Below are 23,503 nucleotides of genomic sequence, written 5' to 3'. Positions count from 1 at the left end.
CAAAGGTAATGGGGAGAAAGCAGGAACAGGGTCCTTAGTTGGAGGACCATATCGAATGGCAGAGGAGGCTTTAATGGCCTAACCCTATTCCTATTTTCTATGTTTCTGTGTGGATAGTACTTTTACTGAGGGTTTCTGAGTATTTCCATAATTAAAGACACACCATGCTCAAGTATAGTCTTGATTACATTTTAAAAATATGCATTATTGAGAGTTAGAAATCTATACAGAAGATTAATCAAATAACAAACAAACAACTCAATATTCAAATAAATATAATTTGCATATTCTGGACCAAACACTGAGAATGCCAGGGAAACTTGGCAGATAGATCTGGCACTACCTGTGGAGAAGGAAACAAAGTTAGTGTTTTGAGTCCGGTATGGCTTTTCTTCAGAATTGAGTATTTTTATACTTTTGACAGAGGCAGACGAGGAGAAAGAGAGCGAAGGTGTGGAGATCTAGAATAAAATACAAAGGTATTGTCAATGGTGGCAGAAGAGAAAAGTATGAGATCTGTGCGGGGGGCTCCACAGGCCCCTAAGATTTCCTAATACACAAGCTGCATGTGTTGTACAAACTGTTAACACAAGGCCAGAAAAGTGGAATAGAAACCCTTCAAGTAAGAAAGAGCATTTGTGCAGTTATTGATAAGACCATAAGACCATAAGACATAGGAGTGGAAGTAAGGCCTTTTGGCCCATCGAGTCCACTCCGCCATTCAATCATGGCTGATGGGCATTTCAACTCCACCTACCCACATTCTCCCTGTTGTCCTTAATTCCTCGAGACAACAAGAATCAATCGATCTCTGCCTTGAAGACAATTAGCGTCCCAGCCTCCACTGCATTCTGCGGCAATGAATTCCACAGGCCCGCCACTCTCTGGTTGAAGAAATGTCTCCGCATTTCTGTTCTGAATTTACCCCCTCTAATTCTAAGGCTGTGTCCACGGGTCCTAGTCTCCTTGCCTAATGGAAACAACTTCCTAGCATCCACCCTTTCCAAGCCATGTATTATCTTGTACGTCTCTATTAAGTCTCCCCTTAATCTTCTAAACTCCAATGAATACAATCCCAGGATCCTCAGCCGTTCCTCATATGTTAGACCAACCATTCCAGGGATCATCCGTGTGAATCTCCGCTGGACACGTTCCAGTGCCAGTATGTCCTTCCTGAGGTGTGGGGACCAAAACTGGACACAGTACTCCAAATGGGGCCTAACCAGAGCTTTATAAAGTCTCAGTAGCACAACGGTGCTTTTATATTTCAACCCTCTTGAGATAAGTGACAACATTGCATTTGCTCTCTTAATCACGGACTCAACCTGCATGTTTACCTTTAGAGAATCCTCGACTAGCACTCCCAGATCCCTTTGTACTTTGGCTTTACAAATTTTCTCACCATTTAGAAAGTAGTCTATGCTTTTTTTTGGCCAAAGTGCAAGACCTCGCATTTGCTCTCGTTGAATTCCAGCAGCCATTTCCTGGACCACTTTCCCAAACTGTCTAGATCTTTCTGTAGCCTCCCCACTTCCTCAGTACTACCTGCCTGTCCACCTAACTTCGTATCATCTGCAAACTTCGCTAGAATGCCCCCAGTCCCTTCATCCAGATCATTAATATATAACGTGAACAGCTGTGGCCCCAACACTGAACCCTGCGGGACACCGCTCGTCGCTGGCTGCCATTCCGAAAAAGAACCTTTTATCCCAACTCTCTGCCTTCTGTCAGACAGCCAATCCTCAATCCATCCCAGTAGCTCACCTCGAACTCCATGGGCCCTCACCTTGCTCAGCAGCCTCACGTGTGGCACCCGTGTGATGTTCATTAAATTCCCATTAGGGATAATCCATTCATATCTGAAATGTGTGACAAATCATTCACAGAATCACAAGATCTCCACAAACTCTGATGCAATCACACAAGAATGTAACCATTTATATTTGAGGTATATGATAAATCATTTGCAGAGTTGTCAAACTTCCGCGCACACAAACACCTTCAAACAGGCGAGAAACCATTGATATACTAGGTGTGTTATATATCATTGTCAAGGTTATCCAATTTCCTGTTATATCAGAAGATTCAACCATGGGGATTTCACTTCAGTTGGGAAGTTTAGCATAATAGTAAATAGACATCTTCAAAACTCCTGTGACATTTGAGGATTCACGAAAAGGAAAAGCTCTTAAGGTGCAATATAAGGGACAAAATTTTCCCTCAAACCTTTGACTTTCTGAAGCATTAGAAGATACTGCTAAGGAGAGCTGTGTTACAAGACTTCCACACTGTCAGCCTAACTCGTGGTCCATCGACCCAGTCACTACAAAAGAAACCCTGCTGGATTGAGTTCTATGATCAAACCTTCCCAGTGAGCCCACATGAGAGACAAATATTTCCAAAGTAAAATGTACTCAGATATTTCTCTCTCATGAGACACGGATATCTCAATATGGGCTTGGCGGGTCACCTATTTCTGTTGCACTGAGAACTGTCTGTATTGTTCCCCGCCAGTGCTCACACAGCAAGAGCTGTCATTCCAAAGCACTGTCTGTCTCAGCAGGATCTGTCTCAAACCTCTCCCACTATGAGTCCAATCATGTTAAGGTGGACAAGTCAATCTTTGATCTAATTGTCAGGAATCACCAAATGAAGACATTGATATGAAGCTCCTGCTTGTGCACATATGCCACTGTGTCTCTAGTAGGAATTCCTCAGCAACAGGAATAAGGTGATTCAGGAGAATGTAAGGCAGGATTTTCCTGCTGTGGATAAGAAATACTAGAGGAGAAATAAGACTAAATTACTCTGCAGAAAAAAAGACTTCATTAAATTTAAGACAACATTTAGAGAGCAGTAATAGAATTTGCTGTGGTTTTATGCAAAAGCTGCTACCCCAAGGGCAGATATTGAAGGTCATCCTGGAAGACCCACAGGTTTCCCTGAGCAGAAAGCAATTCCCCTCCTTCATGTCATGTGTAATGGGCCATCTGAGAATACCCCATGTGAACCTAACCACACTGGATAATCCCACGATGCTTTCATTGTCAGGAACTCTGACATCGCACCCAGATTTGGGGAAGATGAGGGAGCTGATGGTCAACTGATTAGGGACAAGGTCTATCCTTTCCTTCTGGGGCTGATGTCACAATTTCATGCAGGACAGACTGAGGAGGAGGTGTTGTTTATTGATGTCTATGTCTCTCTGAGGCAGCTCATAGAAATAACTGGGATGTTAAAGAACTGTCTCAGGTACAAGATGCAGAAAAGCTTCAGTGTGACTTGGATAAGTTGAGTGAATAATCAAATACATGGCAGTTGAATGTAATGTATTTAAGCGTGTGGTTATCCATTTTGGTAGCAAAGGCAGGAAGGCAGGTTATTATCTGAATGGTGACAGATTGGGAAAGGGGGAGGTGTAATGAGATCTATCGCTGAAAGTAAGCATGTAGGTGCAGCAAGCAGTGAAGAAGGAAAATGGTATGTTGGCCTTCATATTTAGAGGATTCAAGTACAGGAGCAAGAACGCCTCACTGCAATTGTATAGGGCCTTGATGAGACCTCATCTCGAGTGTTGTGTGCTGGAAGAATGTTCTAGCTATGGAGGGAGTGCAATGATGGTTGACCAGACTGAGAGTTAGAATGGTAAGACTAATGTATGAAGAGAGATTGGATCTACTGGGACTATACTCACTGGAGTTTAAAAGAATGATTTGATTTATTGTTGTCAGGTCCAATACAATGAAAAGTGTTTTAACCACTTTTGCAGCTTGTATCATACAAAGTGTACCAGGGTAGTAGAACAGAATGCAGAATACAATGTTACAGCCATAGAGAAGGTGCAGAGAGAGGGAGAGATCAACATTAACATCTGAGAGGGCCATTCAAAAGTCTGGTGACAATGGCTAAGGAGCTGTTCTTCCATTTATTCTTATGTGAATTTAAAATTTTATATCTTCTGCCCAACAGAAGAGAGTAGAAGAGAGCATAATTGGTGTGAGAGGGGTCTTCAATTATGTTGGCTATTTTCCTGAAGCAGCATAGGGGGAAGGTCAAGGAAAACTGCACGATTCTAAAAGGACTAGATAAAGTAAACTCAGGAAGAATGTTTCCACTGACTGTGGAGTCCAGAACCAGAGGTCATAGTCTAAGTTACAGAGTAGGCCATTTCAGACAGGGATAAGGAGAAATGTCTTCACCGGAGAATTATGAGCCTGTGGAATTCTCTGCTCCAGAAAGTTGTTGAGGTGAAAATATTGAATGTTTTCAAGAAGGAGGCAGATTGGGCGAAAGGGATCAAAGGATACAGAGAGAAAGCGGTACAAGGTACTGAGTAGGATGATAAACCATGATCAGATTGAATTGTGCAGCAGGTACGAAGGGCTCAATTGTCAACTACAGCTGCTATTTTCAACATTTCTACGATAGTGAATCAGGATATTCCGAGAGAGGTGAAGGGAGGTGGAGGGGCACTAGAAGATGTGAATGTTGAGAGTTGGAAATTGGAGCTGAAGAGAGCTAGACCTCTAAAGGAGGTGACTGCTAGACAGGATGGCCTGTCAGGTATCAACTCATACGGTAGATACACGATGAGTCACAACTTACTTTCTGAGTCATTGAGACAACGCACAAGTCTCATAGAACACTAAAGATAATCGGTCTCCTCTCTTGTTCCCTTCTGTGCCACTAATCCTTGTGTGCCTTGCAAAATGTCCATATTACAGAGGAGGAAGTGCTGGATGTCTTCGAATGCATGTAGGTGGATAAATCCCCAGGACCTGATCAGGTGTATCCTAGAACTTTGTGGGAAGATCGAGAAGTGATTGCTCGGCCTCTTGCTGAGATATTTGTATCACCGATATTCACAGGTGAGGTGCTGGAAGACTGGAGGTTGGCTAATGTGGTGCCACTGTTTAAGAAAGGTGATAAGGATAAGCCATGGAAGACCAGTGAGCCTGATGTCGATGGTGGGCAAGTTGTTGGAGGGAATCCTAAAGGACAGGATGTACATGTATTTGGAAAGGCAAGGACTGATTAGGGATAGTCAACATGGCTTTGAGCGTGAGAAATCAAGTCTCACAAACTTGATTGAGTTTTTTGAGGAAGTAACAAAAGAGGATTGATGAGGGCAGAGCAGTAGATGTGATGTATATGGACTTCAGTAAGGCGTTCAACAAGGTTCCCCATGGGAAACTGATTAGCAAGGTTAGATCTCACAGAATACAGGGAGAACTAGCCATTTGGATGCAGAACCAGCTCAGAGGTAGAAGACAGAGGGTGGTGGTGGTGGAGGGTTGTTTTTCAGAGTGGAGGCCTGTGACCATGGAGTGCCACAAGGATCGGTACTGGTCCTCTACATTTTGTCATTTATATAAATGATTTAGATGCGAGCATAAGAGGTACAGTTAGTAAGTTTGTAGATGACACCAAAATTGGAGGTGTAGTGGACAGTGGAGAGGGCTATTTCAGTTTACAACAGGATCTTGACCAGATGGGCCAATGGGCTGAGAAGTGGCAGATGGAGTTTAATTCAAATAAATGTGAGGTGCTGCATTTTAGGGAAGAAAATTTTAGCAGGACTTATACACTTCATGGTGAGGTCCTGGGGAGTTTTGCTGAACAAAGAGACCTTGGAGTGCAGGTTCTCAGCTCCTTGAAATTGGAGTCGCAGGTAGATAGGATAGTGAAGGCGGCATTTGGTATGCTTTCCTTTATTGGTCAGAGTACTGAGTACAGGAGTTGGGAGGTCATGTTGCTGCTGTACAGGACATTGGTTAGGACACTTTTGCATACAGTTCTGGTTGCCCTGCTAGAGGAAAGATGTTATTAACTTGGAAACAACGTAGAAAAGATTTTGCAAAAATGTTACTGGGACTGGAGAGTTGGAGTTAAAAGGAGAGGCTGGATAGACTGGGATCTTTTTTCCATGGAGCATAGGAGATTGAGGTGTGATCTTATAAAGGTTTGTAAAATCATGACAGGCATAGTTCTGGTGAATTGCAACGGTCTTTTCCCCAGGGCAGGTGAGTCCAAAACTAGAGTGCATTGGTTTAAGGTGAGAGGGGAAAGATTTAAAAGGGACTTGGAGGGCAACTTTTTCACACAGGTGGTGCATATATGGAACGAACTGCTCGAAGAAGTGGTAGTGCAGGTACAGTTACAACATTTAAAAGACATTTGGGCAGGTACATGAATGGGAAACGTAAACAGGCCAAACAAAGGGAAATGGGACTACGCTCATTTAGGAAACCTGGTCAGCATGGATAGTTGGACTTAAGGGTCTGTTTTAATGCTTTATGACTCTGTGACTGTAAGGCTAATATTTACTTATTTTTAATGCTGTGAGCTACTAACCCCAATCTCTTCATTTCAATGCTTGTAAAACCTCATTACAATGCAAGTAAACAAAGAGGCCTCCAGACTTCTCAGTGCAAAGCCCACAAGAACAATTTTTAAACAAACAATGTCTCCCTCTTCCAAACACACAGAAGGTCAATTAAACTTCAAGTTATACAATCCAACATAAACAGTTTCCACCCTAAGTATGGGGCAGAAGTAGAAGCTCAGAGTGAAGTTATGTAAGGTTATCTTGCCACGATGCAAGTGCAAAATGTTGTCATCGTGGTTGTGAACTGCTGAGGGCAGAACATTTTTTTCAGGGCAGCCCAGCACCCTGTCGTCCAAAAAATTAATAGGATTGCTGAAGCTGGAGCAAAACTAACTCCATAGAGTATAGACCGGTGTGTCTCTGTAAAAGCCAGCATCTGTTCTTCCACTGCCGCTACTTCACCAATACCCTTGCTCTTGCTTTCCAACCAGCCTGGCCACACTGCTGAGAAACATTCAATAGTGCAGACCAACATTTAAGGCTCAGAGCTGTTTGACACTGTCCTCCAGGGCCAACTACAGACCCTCCACTGAAAGTCATCAGTCCACGAGGGCAACACCTTTTTTGTAGATTTTGATGTAGTCAACATCTCCTTCTTCTCGAATAGCTGTCCTCCATAGTCTAGTGCAATATGATTGCCCTCTGGGTTAGCTGTGTTAGCACCTATCAAATGTTAATCCAGAGACAATGTGGCATGACAGCCCAATGCAGTAAGAAGAAACACTCATAAGGCTAATAGTTACTCCTTCAAGTTAACATACGATATTTTTTTAATGTGATGTGGGTTTCTGTCTTCATCATCCTTACAGAGAGTGAGTTTTAGGTCAGCACCACCAGAAATATTTGGATTGGCTGTGAGAGACGTCAATCAGAGAGCCCACCCACTCTGCCCATGTCTCCTCTTCCTCTTCCAGAGCTGGTTCACTTCCTATAGGGACTGAAAACCAAGTGAGGAGATGGTGAGTGAAGGAGCAGCTTTTATACAAATTGTATCCCATAATATCCACACCAATCTTCAGGCGGTCTGACTATCCTGTGGGTAATCAGGGGTGGAAATGTCCCTTATGCTGTGTGAGAAGATCCAGCTGAGAGAGCTGTTTACTCGGTGCTTTGTGCTGAACTGTGTGACTGGAGCTGTGTGTTGTATATTGAGTGTGTTTATTGGAAGCATTTCCCTCTGATTCCCAGGCTGAGTTTTGTTGGTGGCTCATTCCTGAATATGAGAAGACGAGGTGTCATTATCTGAGAGATGCAGCGTCATAAAGTTATACAGCATGGAAACAGACCTTCGGTCCAACAAGTCTATGCCGAACATAATTCCAAACTAAAGTAAAGTAAACTAAACTGCTTGCTGCTGACCCATATCCCTCCAAATCTTTCCAATTCACGTGCCTACCCAAATGTCTTTTAAACGTTGTAATTTTACCCACATTCACCACTTTCTCAGGAAGTTCATTCCACATATGGCACCGACCCTCAGGGTAATCCAAGATGGAGGACGAGAAAAATTTCTGGCTGTAACAGCTCTTCCTTTCTTGAGGTATTTTAGGTGCTGGAGGTGATTTCCTCGAATTCCAAAAGCAGCAATTACTGTTTTATATGCTGTAGCACTGATTTGGAACTTTGGGAAGAAAAAAGTTAAAACAACAGCAGTTTTTAAAAGGGAGAAGAACGGACAAAGGAAGCACATGGTGAGGTCATTGCAGGAGTGAGAGAGAGAGAGAGAACTTGCACAGTTACTGCCTTTGATGTTTGAATTCGTGTATCGCTGGGCATTGGAGTGCATCTGGGAAAATTATCAAACAGTGAAATTCACAAATGATCTTGGAGGAACTGTTAGGTGAAGTTCACAGCACAGAATCAGATAAGTTAATCGTTGTTTTAAGTGTGGCCTACAGAGAATCTGCAGTAGGGAGTAGTATAGCTTCTTTCTTGATTATATGTTTTTGGAGATATATCTCTTGATTAAGCTTAAAATATAAGCCATAACTATTAATTTAACCTGGGGCAGTGTTTGTAGAGAGGAATAAGACGGTGTTATTTTCTGGGTTTGTAGGTTGTGAAGGAGCAAAAATGGCCTTTAGTAGAGTGATATGCGCTTCTTGTCAGATGTGTGAGTTTAAAGAGAGTTTAAGGGTTATTCCAGATTATAGCTGCCATAAATGCTGCTGGCTGCAAATCTTATCAGATTGAATGGATCGGTTGGAGAGACAGTTAGAAGTAATGAGGAATTTGCAACAGTAACAGTAAGTGATGGATGGCAGTTATAGGAAGAGGGGAAAGTCTCAGATACAGTCACATAGATGGGTTAACTCCAGGAAAGGTAAGAGAGGTAGGTGGCTAGTGCAGGAGTCTTTCGTGTATATACCCATTTCAAAAAGGTATGCTGTTTTGAAAAATGGAGGGGGTAATGGATTCTCAGCAGAATGTAGCATGATTAAGCCAAGTTTCTGGTATTAAGACTGGCTTGAATGCAACGAGGGTACGTCGGGTTCCAAGAGATTAATTGTGTTCGGGGATGCTCTAGTTCGAGGTATAGACAGATGTTTCTGTGGCCAGCAGTGAAAAAGCAGAATGGTGTGTTGCTTCCCTGGTGCCAGGATCAAGGATGTCTCAGAGAGGGTGCAGAATGTTCTCACGGGGGAGAGGGGCCAGAAAGAGAGGTCATTGTCGTTGGTTCCAATGTGGGCATCGGAAGGGAAAAGGTTGAGATTCTGAAGGAAGATTACAAAGAGTTAGGCAGAAATTTAAAATGGAGGTCCTCGAGAGTAGTAATATCTGGATTATTCCCGGTGCTACAAGCTAGTGAGGGCAGGAAGAAGAGGATAGAGCAGATGAATGCATGGCTGAGGAGCTGGTGTGTGGGGGAAGGATTCATGTTTTTGGATCATTGGAATCTCTTTTGGGGTAGAAGTGACCTGTACAAGAAGGACAGATTGACCTAAATTGGAAGGGGACTAATATACTGGCAGGGAGATTTGCTAGAGCTGCTCAGGAGGATTTAAACTAATAAGATGGGGTGTGGTGGGGGAGGGAGGTGGTGAAGACCCAGGGAGATAGTGAGGAAAGAGATCAATCAGAGACAGGTACAGTTGAGGATATAAGGGAGTCAAACAGTCATGGCAGGCAGGGACAAAGTAGGACTAATAGATTAAATCGCATTTATTTCAATACAAGGGGCCAACAGGGAAGGCAGATGAACTCAGGGCATGGTTAGGAACATGGGACTGGGATTTCATAGCAATTACAGAAACATGGCTCAAGGATGAACAGGACTGCAGTTTAATGTTCCAAGATACAAATGCTGCAAGATAGAAAGGGAGGTAAGAGAGGAGGGGGAGTGGCATTTTTGACAAGGGATAGCATTACAGTTGTGCTGAGGAAAGATATTCCTGGAAGTACGTCCAGGGAAGTTATTTGGTTGGAACTGAGAAGTAAGAAATGGATGATTGTATTATAAACCCCCAGACAGTCAGAGGGAAATTGAGAAATAAACTTGTAAGGACATCTCCATTATCTGTAAGAGAAATAGGGTGGTTATGGTAGGAGATTTTAACTTTCTGAAAATCGACTGGGACTGCCATAGTGTTAAGGGTTTAGATGGAGAGGAATTTGTTAAATATATGCGATAAAACTTTCTGATTCCGTATGTGGATGTACCTATTAGAGAAGGTACAAAACCTGACTTACTCTTGCACTTTGGGGCTCGTGACCATAATTCTATTAGATTTAAAATAATGGTGGAAAAGGATAGGCCAGATTTAAACATTTGAAGTTCTAAATTGGAGAAAGGTCAATTTTGACGGTATTAGGCAAGAACTTTCGAAAGCTGATTGGGGGCAGATGTTAGACAATAGACAATAGGTGCAGGAGTAGGCCATTCTGCCCTTTGAGCCTGCACCACCATTCAATATGATCATGGCTGATCATCCTTAATCAGTATCCTGTTCCTGCCTTATCTCCATAGCCCTTGAGAGCTCTATCCAACTCTTTCTTAAATGAATCCAGAGACTGGGCCTCCACTGCCCTCTGGGGCAGAGCATTCCACACAGCCACCACTTTCTGGGTGAAGAAGTGTTTCCTCATCTCTGTCCTAAATGGTCTACCCCATATTTTTAAGCTGTGTCCTCTGGTTCGGCACTCACCCATCAGCGGAAACATGTTTCCTGCCTCCAGAGTGTCCAATCCTTTAATGATCTTATATGTCTCAGTCAGATCCCCTCTCTGTCTTCTAAACTCAAGGGTATACAAGCCCAGTCGCTCCAGTCTTTCAGCGTAAGGTAGTCCTGGAATTGACCTCCTGAACCTACACTGCACTCCCTCAATAGCCAGAATGTCTTTCTTCAAATTTGGAGACCAGAACTGCACACAGTATTACAGGTGTGGTCTCACGAGGGCCCTGTACAGTTGCAGAAGAACCTCTTTGCTTCTATACTCAATCCCTCTTGTTATGAAGGCCTTCTTCACTAACTGCTGTACCTGCATGCTTACCTTCGTTGACTGGTGTACAAGAACACCCAGATCTCTTTTTACTGCCCCTTTATCTAAATTGATTCCATTTAGGTAGTAATCTGCCTTCCTGTTCTTTCCACCAAAGTGGATAACTATACATTTATCCACATTAAACTGCATCTGCCGTGCATCTGACCACTCACCTAACCTGTCCAGGTCACCCTGTAATCTCCTAACATTCTCCTCACATTTCACCCTGCCACCCAGCTTTGTATCATCAGCAAATTTGCTAATGTTATTATTAATACCATCTTCTATATCATCAATATATATTGTAAAAAGCTGCCGTCCCAGCACTGATCCCTGCGGTACCCCACTGGTCACTGCCTGCCATTCCAAAATGGAGCCGTTTATCACAACTCTTTGTTTCCTGTCAGCCAACCAACTTTCAATCCAAGTTAGTACTTTGCCCCCAATACCATGCGCCCTAATTTTTGCTCACTAACCTCCTATGTGGGACTTTATCAAAAGCTTTCTGAAAGTCCAGGTACACTACATCTACTGGATCTCCCTCGTCCATCTTCAGAGTTACATCCTCAAAAAATTCCAGAAGATTAGTCAAGCATGATTTCCCCTTCATAAATCCATGCTGACTCTGACCTATCCTGTTACTACTATCCAGATGTGTCATAATTTCATCCTTTATAATAGACTCCAGCATCTTTTCCCACCACTGAGGTCAGACTAACTGGTCTATAATTTCCTGCTTTCTCTCTCCCACCTTTCTTAAAATGTGGTACAACATTAGCCACCCTCCAATCTGTAGGAACTGATCCCGAATCTATCGAACTCTGGAAAATAATCACCAATGCATCCATGATTTCTTGAGCCACCTCCTTCAATACCATGAGATGTAGACCATCAGGCCCCGGGGACTTATCAACCTTCAGACCTAACAGTCTCTCCAACACCAATTCCTAGCAAATGTAAATTCCCTTAAGTTCAGGTCCTTCAGCCACTGTTACCTCAGGGAGATTGCTTGTGCCTTCCCCAGTGAACACAGATCAGAAGTACCAATTCAATTCTTCTGCCCTTTCTTTGTTCCCTGTAATATATTCGTCTGTTTCTGTCTTCAAGGGCTCAATTTTAATCTTAACCGTTTTTTTGCCTTTCACATACCTAAAAAAGCTTTTACTATCCTCCTTTATATTTTTGGCAAGTTTACCTTCGTACCTCATTTTTTCCTCTGCGTTTTTCCTTCTTAGTAATCCAGGTAAAAGGTTTATTGATCAGGTAAAGGGTTCGCAGGTAAAGGGACAGCTGGAAAATGGGAAACCTTCAGAAATGAGATGACGAGAATCCAGTGAAAGTATATTCCTGTCAGGGTGAAAGGAAAAGCTGGTAGGTATAGAGAATGCTGGATGACTAAAGAAATTGAGGGCTTGTTTAAGAAAAAGAAGGAAGCATATGTCAGGTATAAACAGGATATATCGAATGAATCCTTAGAGGAGTATAAAGAAAGTAGGAGTATACTTAAGAGGGAAATCCAGAGGGCAAAACGGGGACATGGGATAGTTTTGGCAAATAGAGTTAAGGAGAATCCAAAGAGTTTTTACAAATACATGAAGGACAAAAGGGTAACTAGGGAGAGAACAGGGCTCCTCAAAGATCGGCACCTAATGTGTGGAGGCACTGAAAATGGGGGGGGGGGGGATACTAAATGAATATTTTGCATCAGTATTTACTGTGGAAAAGGATATGGAAGATATAGACTGTAGGGAAATAGATGGTGACATCTTTCAACATGTCCAGATTACAGAGGAGTAAGTGTTGGATATCTTGAAATGCATTAAAGGTGGATAAATCCCCAGGACCGGATCAGGTGTACCCCAGAATTCTGTGGGAAGCTAGAGAAGTGATAGCTGGGCCTCTTGCTGAGACATTTGTATCATCGATGTTCACAGGTGAGGTGCCGGAAGACTGGAGGTTGGCTAACGTGGTGCCACTGTTTACGAAGGGTGGTAAGGACAAGCCAGGGAACTAGCGACCAGTAAGCCTGACGTCGGTGGTGAGCAAGTTGTTGGAGGGAATCCTGAGGGACAGGATGTACATGTATTTGGAAAGGCAAGGACTGATTCGGGATAGTCAACATGGTTTTGTGTGTGAGAAATCACGTCTCACAAACTTGATTGAGTTTTTTGAGGAAGTAACAAAGAGGATTGATGAGGGCAGAGCGGTAGGTATGATCTATATGGACTTCAGTAAGGCGTTCAACAAGGTTTCCCATGGGAGACTGATTAGCGAGGTTAGATCTCATGGAATACAGGGAGAACTAGCCATTTGGACAGAACTGGCTCAAAGTAGAAGACTGAGGGGTGGTGGTGGAGGTTTGTTTTTCGGACTGGAAGCCTGTGACCAGTGGAATGCCACACGGATCGGTGCTGGGTCCTCTATGTTTTGTCATTTACATGATTTGGATGCAAGCATAAGAGATACAGTTAGTACGTTTATAGATGACACCAAAATTGGAGGTGTAGTGGACAGCAAAGAGGGTTATCTCAGATTACAACAGGATCTGGACCAGATGGGCCGATGGGCTGAGAAGCGGCAGATGGAGTTTAATTCAGATAAATGCGAGGTGCTGTATTTTGGGAAAGCGAATCTTAGCAGGACTTGTACACTTAATGGTATGGTCCTAGAGAGCGTTGCTGAACAAAGAGACCTTGGAGTGCAACCACTTTCATAGCTCCTTGAAAGTGGAGTCACAGGTAGATAGGATAGTGAAGGAGGCATTTGGTATACTCTACTTTATTGGTGAGAGTATTGGGTACAGGAGTTGGGAGGTCATGTTGCGGCTGTACAGGACATTGGTTATGCCACTGTTGGAATATTGCGTGCAATTCTGGTCTCCTTCCTATTGGAAAGATGTTGTGAAACTTGAAAGGGTTCAGAAAAGATTTACAAGGATGTTGTCAGAGTTGGAGGATTTGAGCTATAGGGAGGGGCTGAACAGGCTGGGGCTGTTTTCCCTAAAGCGGCGGAGGCTGAGGGGTGACCTGATAGAAGTTTACAAAATTGTGATGGGCATGGATAGGGTAAATAGGCAAAGTCTTTTCCCTAGGGTTGGGGTGTCCAGAACTACAGGGCATAGGTTTAGAGTGAGAGGGGAAAGATATAAAAGAGATCTAAGGAGCAACATTTTCACACAGAGGGTGGTACGGGTATGGAATGCGCTCCCAGAGGAAGTGGTGAAGGCTGGTACAATTGCAACATTTAAGAGGCATTTGGATGGGGATATGAATAGGAAGGATTTGGAGGCATATGGGCCGGGTGCTGCCAGGTGGGACTAGATTGGGTTGGAATACCTGGTAGACCAAAGGGTCTGTTTCCGTGCTGTACATCTCTATGACTTTATATGAACCACCCTTTCTCTAAAAAATTTACACCTCATCTTTTTAAATCCGTCTCCTCGCACCTTAATAATGTGCTCCCTCATCTTGAAATCTCTCATCTTAGGGAAAATTAACTTTGTGTATACCTCTCATTATTTTTATCATCTTCTGTCAGGTTGTCTCTCAATCTCCTATGCTCCAGTGAAGAGACTCAGCCTACCCAGCCTTTCTGTGTAAGCCAAGCTTTTCATATCCAGTAACATCCTTGTAAGTCTCTTCTGAACCCCCTCCAGCTTAATAATATCCTTCCTACAACTGGGCGACCAGCACTGGACACAGTATTCCAGATGAGGCTTCACCACAGGATTTTTACTGATTTCCTATTGTGATCAACACTGTCTGCGTCTCCCATCGCTCACCACTTACCCCCACCCCCCAATCATATATACATACACACACAACACACCCATCACCTTAACTGGTCCTCCCATTTAAGTACAGTGGCATCAAGAGCAGGTCAGCAGCTAGGAATCCTGTGGTGAGTAGCTAACCTGAGTCCCCAAAGCTTGTACCTTATAGATGGTGGACAAGTCAGGAATGTGATGGAATACTTTCCGCCTGACTGGATGACTGCAACTCTGAAAACACTTGGGAGACTTGACACTGTTCAGGACAAAGCTGCCCACTTCATTGGCACCCCATCCACCACCTTCAACATTCTCTCCACCAGTGAGGCACACTTGCAGCAGTGTATACCACTCTCAATTATAAGCAGAGGCAATGGCCTAGTGGTATTATCGCTAGACTATTAATCCATAAATTCAGCTAATGTTCTGAAGACCTTGGTTTGAATCCCACCATGGCAGATGGTGTAATTTGAATTCAATAAAGAATTTGGAATTAAGAATTCATTGATCACCATAAAACCAATGTTGATTTTTGCAAAAATTCATAAGGTTTTTGGGAAGGGAATCTGTCGTCCTTACATGTTCTGGCTTACATGTAACTCCAGACCCAGAGCAATGTGGTTGGCTTTTAACTGCCCTCAGGGCAATTAGGGATGTGCAATAAATGCTGGCCTAGCCTGAGGCGCCCACATGCCATGAATGAATTTAAAATTATCAGCTTGGCCAACCTCCTAGCTAGGTGGGCCTTATTACAATTTTTCACTTAGTTGGGAGGAGTATGTAAACTTTAGAAAAGCAAGGTTTGCCATGAATGTGAACCTGTATTTCAGGGGGTGGGAAGTGGTTGGAGGCTGGGGAGAAACAATTCCAATCCATTCAATTGATCATTTCCGTGAATAATTATTAAAAATGACATTTCAAAACTTCTGGCCAGCACAACAAACTCGCTGTCTGGTTAAGAAGCAAAGCTACGGAGTGGCCAGGTCTCAAATCCTGGTCACCAGGCGAGGGAGGGGGAGAGACCTGCCCAACTATGATCCTACCCATACCATCTCACTCCCGACCCATACCTTGCCTTTATATCACAAACACCCCAGGACCAACTCTACTCCCCCTCACATATGACCTGACCCTTGCTCTCCATGCCCCCTCCCCTGAATTTCACTGTCCTCCTCTTTGAAAGCCTCCCTGCCCCCATCCCACATAACCCCACCATAGCATAGCAACAATTCACAACCCTTCCGACAGCACCTTCTAAACCTGCAATCTTTACCATTGAAAGGACAAGAGCATCAGATACATGGGAACATCATCTCTGCAAATTTCCTTCCAAACTATGCTCTAACCTGACTTAAGACTACTTTACTGTTCTGTCACTGTTACTGGCAATCAATCTACACCAGAGGAACTGAAGCAGTTCAAGAAGGCTTCTCATGGGCAGTTAAAGATGGGCAATAAATGCTAGGCAGTTAGATCCTCTGAAATTATGTTCAAAAAACACCAAGGAGTTGGACCCTTCAGCTCAGGAGGAGATGGACTTGGAGGAAATCATGTTTTTCTTCCTGTTTTACAGAAGGATTACACTGTACTATAGTGCAGAGAATACAGAGAGGATATACACCGCAGACAGATCCTGACCATCACTCAAGGAACAACTGCTCAGCTGTGGAAAGACATCCAATTCCTTCACAGCATTGCTCAACACATAGAAGGTTGGGCAGTGAAACTATCATCTGGAAATCGGTCAGATCAGAGGAGTTCTGACACATCATCAGATCTGAAACTGGTCAGTGATGTGGAACCTTTAATCAGAACCAGCCTTTCTGATTCTTCTGCTGCGGGTGATCGATCAGAGTGAGGCTGGGAAGAGGAGGAAGTGGCCCCAATCATTCACTGAGACTCGTGAACTCATTCTGACAAGGTGGAAACTGTTCATGTGTGAAGTGTGTAAGGAGGATTCCACAGGCTCACAAGATCTAGCACAAAAGCTGCATCACTAAACAGCCATCTAGAGGAAAAACCATTCAAGTGTGAGATGTGTGACCAGGGTTTCATGCAGTCCTCGATGCTCACGAAACACCAAAATATCCATAGTAGGGAGAAGCCATTCATTTGTGGAGTGTGCAATAAATCATTCTCTCGGTCATCACACCTTCGCAATCACCGATATGTTCATACAGGGGAGAAACCATTTAAATGTGAAGTTTGTGATAAAGCTTTTGCAACATCTACGACCCTCCTAAATCATCAACGCATTCACACAGGGGAGAAACCCTTCAGCTGTCAGTTTTGTGACAAATCTTTCATCTACTCTTCTGATCTGAAGACACACCAGAGGATCCACACAGGGGAGAAACCTTTCAGGTGTGACATATGTGACCAAGCCTTCACACACTCGTTGACTCTTGTGAATCACCGGCGCATTCACACTGGAGAGAAACCATTCAAGTGCAAGTCGTGTGAAAAATCATTCTCGCAGTCATCACATCTCCGCTTGCACCTACGCATTCACACTGGGGAGAAACCATTCGCATGCAAAGTTTGTGACAAAGCATTCTCGCAACCATCGCACCTCCGCATCCACCAACGCATCCATACAGGGGAGAAACCATTCATATGCAAAGTGTGTGACAAATCATTTTCGCAATTATCGAACCTCCGACTCCACCAGTCCATGCACACAGGGGAGAAGCCATTCACGTGTGATGTTTGTGACAAATCATTCTCGAAGTCATCATGTCTCCTTGACCACCAACGCATTCACACAGGGGACAAGCCATTTATGTGCAAGTTGTGTGACAAATTGTTCTCACGATCATCAGCGCTCCTCAACCACCAACGCATTCACACAGGGGACCAACCATTCACGTGTGACGTGTGTAACAAATCATTCTCTGTCTCATCAACGCTCCGCGTCCATCAACGCATTCACACAGGGGAGAAACCATTCAAGTGTGAAGTGTGTGACAAGTCATTCACCGACTCATCAACTCTCCGTGTACACCGTCGCACTCACACAGGGGAGAAACCATTCACATGCGAAGTGTGTGACAAATCATTCTCTGATTTATCGACCCTTCGTGCACATCGACGTGTTCATACAGGGGACAAACCATTTATGTGTGTTGTGTGCAAGAAATCATTCTCGCAGTCGTCAAACCTTAGGAGACATCAACGTTTACATACAGGGGAGAAACCATTCAGACGTGAGATTTCTAATTAGGCTTTTACTGACTCCTATGCTTTTGTGAGAGACCAAAGAATTCATGAAGGGAGAAGTCCTTTGAATGAGAGGTATATGACAAAGCCTTCACATGATTATTGAGCCTGGAAGTCCTTCACTGGAGTGTTAGTCCACGCTGGAGATAAAGTCTTCATTCAAACAAACTTTTGGGACATCATTGAACCTCCTGATATAGCAGATGATTCACTCTTTGAAGAAGAGGAGGTGAGAAATGTTACAAATCTTTCTTGCATTTAACAAACCTCTGCGCACACCAACACATGCACCCAGGAGAGAAACTAGTCAACTGTGAGGTGTGAGACAAAGCCCAGATAGATTTAAACAGCCATCTGCAGTACCAGGGGAGAAGCCCATCCATTGTGTATGCGATTTGCAATAAAACTTCTGTGACAGCTTCTTCCTGTGTAGACACCTGTTTTCTGTGTGTGGTATGTTTAAACATAAGCAGAGGATGACCAGGTGTGCGTCGGCTACACGGCCCTGCACTTTATTTGCAATAGTGTTCTTGATAAACCAGAAGATGCAAAACATTGGAATCAAGCAGCAATTTCCCAGAGTCGTCATAGATGTGAATACACTCAACTGAACTCTTCAAAGTTCCCAACTTACCTGACTGACAAATGCAGGCTCAAAGAACTCATCAGATTTCTATACAAAAGAAGAAAACAGCTATTCATTGCAAATCATTTTTTTTTAACTGAAGGCAGAAAAGAAACATGAATGACTAAATACACCTCCCTATAACTTAAATTTTACCCCTTTCCAAAATTCCCATAGACACACAAACAGATGCACAAAGCGATAAGATAAAATACAAATAATAAAGATGGAAGACACAAGATGTCACTGAAACACAATTCTGGCACCAATTTGGATTACAGGCACTCATTCGATATTTTCTTTCGACTCTTCAATGATGACATGAGGTTGTGGACACACAGATTGTCACTGCCCCTTTTCCTTTCACAAAGGGAATTTGCAATGTCCTTTTACCTCTGCACTCACAGAACAGAGGCCAAGAAAGATATTTTTATCCTTCACAGACTAAATGTTCCAGCTGTACTCTCCAAACACAAAGCTAGACCCACTGGCCTGGAGCTAGTCAACAAATTGTTACTGTGCTGAGTACTGCTGATCACACACAACTAATCTTTGTTCAAAGAACTAATTAAAAGTCTGTCACAGGGACTCAAACCCACACAGCAAGGTGTCTATCACTGCTGGACAAGGGCCACATTGTGGATAAACATTTTTATGTTCAAAATTGCAACAATCCATTGTTTTAATGTATCTTTTTTTACTATGTTTAACTCTACCATCCAAACAAAAATGAAGTTTTCCTTGTAATGTTGAATAGGGTTGAGGTGAGCATTGGTCAGACCCCTCCATCCACTTCTCCCTTGCCCAAGATATACTCGAAATTGTCTGTTGTGAAGGAATGTTTCAATAACTGTCCTGATACGCTTTAAGTGCAAGTATGTGACAATGTGAAACATGTTAAAGTCCCTGGTATGGACATCGTAAGGGATTGTCTTCAATTGAAGACCATTCTGTTTTCATTCACTGAGGAAAGTTTGGTTGTTTAGACACAGTTCTGACATGAATAAATCTTGTGGAATAACCCACTCTTCCCAGGAAATCTTCATCCCTCCCTGCTGCTAATCTCCTCGAGCCCTCAGTCCTATACTGGAGTGTTAAACAGCAGTTGTTGTGCTCAAGTCCTGGAGTAGGACTTGAACCCCCAACCCTCCATCGCAGAGAGCAAAGCTATGGGTTCAAGTCCCCAACTCTAGATGAATTCGTCCTTGAACGTGGATTAAAGTTGTCGGGCCAGGAATTGAATGCCTGAGGCTGTAGACTCACAGTACAACCCCACCACAGTTTAATGAGAAACAATCGTATTATAAATTGTGAAGAAATTATAATATTTTGCATTGATCACGAAGCCAATCAGATCACTCTTCAATAAAACTCTTCCAATTGGTCACAAAAGGTGTACAGTGTTGCTTTAATAAAACTCCTTGACGAATATTCAGCAACACACTGCACAGATTGAACCACAGAAATGTTACAGGACAGAAGGAGGCCTTTCGCCCCATTGCATCTGAACCTGTTCTGTTAATTGTATCAATCTCCTACCTTTCTCCATATTCATCCACAGTATTTCTATACATATAATCATCCAATGCTGTCTTGAAAGCTTCAAATGAATCTGCCTCCACCACATTTGTAGACAGCTAATTCTGTATCCTTTGCCTGACCACCTGTGCTTTTCCAGCACCACACTCTCAAGTTGAATCTCCAGCATTTGCACTTTCGCTTAGTTAATTCTCTCCAGGGATAACGATCCCAGATTGATCAGTCTTCAATCTGTTCTCATAACTGAAGTGTTGTCTTCCTAGAACCGTGCTTGTAAATCGCTTCTGCATTCTCTTGAATACTTTCACATCTTTGCTATAATGTGGCACCCACAAATGTACACAATCCTCTACCTGAGGGTTGACAAGTGTCTTGCACAAGTTCAATATCAACTCCATGCTCTTGTACTCTATATCCCCAGTAATGAAGTTGAGAACACTGAATGATTTATTTACTGCTCTCTTCACCTGTCCGGACACTTCAATGATCTGTGTACATGTACATCCAGGTCCCTCTGCTCCTGCAACCTAATTAGAATTATACACTCTGTTTTATATTTCTTTAAATGTTTAATGTCTCATAATTAGACTCCATTATTAAAAAGTAATAACAGGGCATTTGGAAAGTCAAAATGCAACCATCAGAGTTCATCATGGTTTTATGAAGAGTAAATCATGTTTGATTAATTAGATAGAGGTCTTCAAAGATGTAACAAGTAGGGATGTGCCCAGTGGAGTGCCACAAGGATTGGTGCTGGGTCCACTACATTTCATCATTGATATAAATGATTTGGACGTGAGCATAAGAGGTATACTTAGTAAGTTTGCTGATGACACCAAAATTGGAGGTGTAGTGGACAGCGAAAAAGGTTATGTCAGATTACAATGGAATCTTGATCAGATGGGCCAATGGGCTGAGAAGTGGCAGATGGAGTTTAATTTAGATAAATGTGAGGTGCTGCATTTTGGGAAAAAAAATCTTAGCAGGACTTATACACTTAATGGTAAGGTCTTAGGGAGTGCTGCTGAACAAAAAGACGTTAGAGTGTAGATTCATGGATCCTTGAAAGTGGAGTCGTAGGTAGATAGGATAGTGAAGAAGGTGTTTGGTATGCTTTTCTTTATTGTCAGAGTTCTGAGTACAGGAGTTGGGAGGTCATGTTGCGGCTGTACAGGACATTGTTTAGGCCACTTTTGGAATATTGCATGCAATTCTGATCTCCTTCCTATCGGAAAGGTGTTGTGAAACTTGAAAGGGTTCAGAAAAGATTTACAAGGATGTTGCCAGGGTTGGAGATTTTGAGCTATGGAGAGAGGTTGAATAGGCTGGGGCTGTTTCTCCTGGAGCATCAGAGGCTGAGGAGTGACTTTGTAGAGGTTTATAAGATCATGAGGGGCATAAATAGATGAAGTATTTTCCCTGGGGTGGGGGAGTCCAGACTAGAGGGCATAGTTTTAGGGTGGGAGGGGAAAGATATAAAAGAGACCTAAAGGGCAACGTTTTCATGTAGAGGGTGGTACGTGTATGGAACGAGCTGCCAGAGGAAGTGGCTAGTACAATTACAACGTTTAAAAGGCAATTGGATGGATATATGAATTGGAAGGGTTTGGAGGCATATGGGCCGGGTGCTGACAGGTGGGACTAGATTGGGTCGGGATATCTAGATGAAAGGGTCTGTTTCCGTACTGTACATCTCTATGACTCCATGACTAAATGAAGTGGATAATGGGGCTCTGTAGATGTAATATATCTGGACTTCCAGAAGGCATTTGATAAGGTGCCACAGAGAAGGTTGATATGCAAGGTGAGATCACATGAGATGCAAGGTCATATTTTGCTTTGGATAGAGAATTGACTAATCAATAAAAAGCAGAGTTGGGATAAATGGGTCTTTTTCTGTGGGAAGAGTCTTCAATTATGTTGGCTATTTTCCTGAAGCAGCACAGGGGAAAGATCAAGGAAAACCTATACAATTCTAAAAGGACTAGACAAAGTAAACTCAGGAAGAATATCTCCACTGACTGTTGAGTCCAGAACCAGAGGTCATAGTCTAAGTTACAGAGTAGGCCATTTCAGACGGATGAGAAATGTCTTCACCGGAGAATTATGAGCCTGTGGAATTCTCTGCTCCAGAAAGTTATTGAGGTGAAAATATTGAATGTATTCAAGAAGGAGGTAGATTGGGTGAAAAGGATCAAAGGATTCTGAGAGAAAGCGGTACAAGGTACTGAGTAGGATGATAAACCATGATCAGATTGAATAGTGCTGAAAATGTGTTGCTGGTTAAAGCGCAGCAGGTCAGGCAGCATCCAAGGAACAGGAAATTCAACGTTTCGGGCCAGAGCCCTCCATCAGGAATGAGGAGAATGTGCCAGGCAGGCTAAGATAAAAGGTAGGGAGGAGGGACTTGAGGGAGGGGCGATGGAGATGTGATAGGTGGAAGGAGGTCAAGGTGAGGGTGATAAGCTGGAGTAGGGTGGGGGCGGAGAGGTCAGGAAGAAGATTGCAGGTTAGGAGGGCGATGCTGAGTTTGAGGGAATCGACTGAGACAAGGTGGGGGGAGGGGAAATGAGGAAACTGGAGAAGTCTGAGTTCATCCCTTGTGGTTGGAGGGTTCCCAGGCAGAAGATGAGGCGCTCTTCCTCCAACCATCATGTTGTTATGTTCTGCTGATGGAGGAGTCCAAGGATCTGCATGTCCTCGGTGGAGTGGGAGGGAGAGTTAAAGTGTTGAGCCACGGGGTGGTTGGGTTGGTTGGTCCGGGCGTCCCAGAGGTGTTCCCTGAAGCGTTCCGCAAGTAGGCAGCCTACATTGAATGTAGGCAAACATTGAATAGTGCAGCAGGCGTGAATAGATCAACTGTCAACTACAGCTGCTATTTTCAACATTTCCACGATAGTGAATCAGGACATTCTGAGAGAGGTGAAGGGAGGTAGAGGGGCACGAGAAGATGTGAATGTTGAGACTCGGAAATTGGAGTGAAGAGAACTGGACCTTTACAGGAGGTGACTGCTAGACAAGGCAGGCTGTCAGGTATCAACTAAGGGTAGATACACAATGAGTCACATCTTACTTTCTGAGTCATTGCGACAACGCACAAGTCTCATAGAACACTAAAGATAATCAGTCTCCTCTTTTGCTTCCTTCTATGCCACTAATCCTTGTGTGCCTCTATTATGTGTCACTCTCTCCTGTGGCCCTCCTTTCTGTGCATGTGCTAACCCCACTACTGCATACTATCACTGCCTTGGATTCCGTGAGCCTTCCTCTTCTAATCTGCTGTCAAAAACATCAGAGACTACACATCCCAAGCTGATGTTGTCAGTTTGAAAGCCTCCAAGGATGAAGAATGCTATTCCCACACTGGAAATTTCTGTCAAACATTTTCCAGGGGAACTGTGACAGCAGCTGCAATAAGTGAGGTTTTATTCAGATGGGACAGTAACAAGTTTAAATCCCCACCTGATCTGCTGCTCAAAGT

At 43.3% G+C, this 23,503-nt stretch overlaps 2 protein-coding genes across 3 annotated transcripts in view; one reads left to right on the top strand and one right to left on the bottom strand.

The window, feature by feature from the left end:
• The window catches only part of LOC132832652 (zinc finger protein 91-like), a 69,673-nt gene that overhangs the window by 21,910 nt on the left and 24,260 nt on the right, over positions 1–23,503 (bottom strand). Inside the window, exon 3 of the mRNA XM_060850730.1 lies at positions 1,787–1,859. Within this exon, the coding sequence (XP_060706713.1) occupies positions 1,787–1,859 (73 nt within the window). The remainder of the gene's footprint in view (positions 1–1,786; positions 1,860–23,503) is intronic.
• LOC132832780 (zinc finger protein 271-like) lies at positions 7,312–18,278 on the top strand. 2 transcript variants are annotated; one of them, XM_060850924.1, is made up of 2 exons: positions 7,312–7,347; positions 16,213–18,278. In XM_060850924.1, exon 2 carries the CDS (start codon positions 16,675–16,677, stop codon positions 17,860–17,862), a length of 1,188 nt encoding a protein of 395 aa, XP_060706907.1. In that variant the 5' UTR covers positions 7,312–7,347; positions 16,213–16,674; the 3' UTR covers positions 17,863–18,278. The 2 variants fall into 2 exon arrangements, with proteins under 2 accessions (XP_060706907.1, XP_060706908.1); XM_060850925.1 differs by lacking the exon at positions 7,312–7,347 and adding an exon at positions 7,909–7,928.

This window comes from Hemiscyllium ocellatum, chromosome 35, assembly GCF_020745735.1.
Source record: "Hemiscyllium ocellatum isolate sHemOce1 chromosome 35, sHemOce1.pat.X.cur, whole genome shotgun sequence".
NCBI classification, from domain to species: Eukaryota; Metazoa; Chordata; class Chondrichthyes; order Orectolobiformes; family Hemiscylliidae; genus Hemiscyllium; species Hemiscyllium ocellatum.
The sequence above is the reverse complement of the archived record's forward strand: the minus strand, read 5'-3'. Positions and strand labels throughout refer to the sequence as shown.

Excerpts from the sequence above, each read along its gene's own strand:
- LOC132832780 (XM_060850924.1), top strand. The coding sequence starts at position 16,675 with ATGTGTGACCAGGGTTTCATGCAGTCCTCGATGCTCACGAAACACCAA.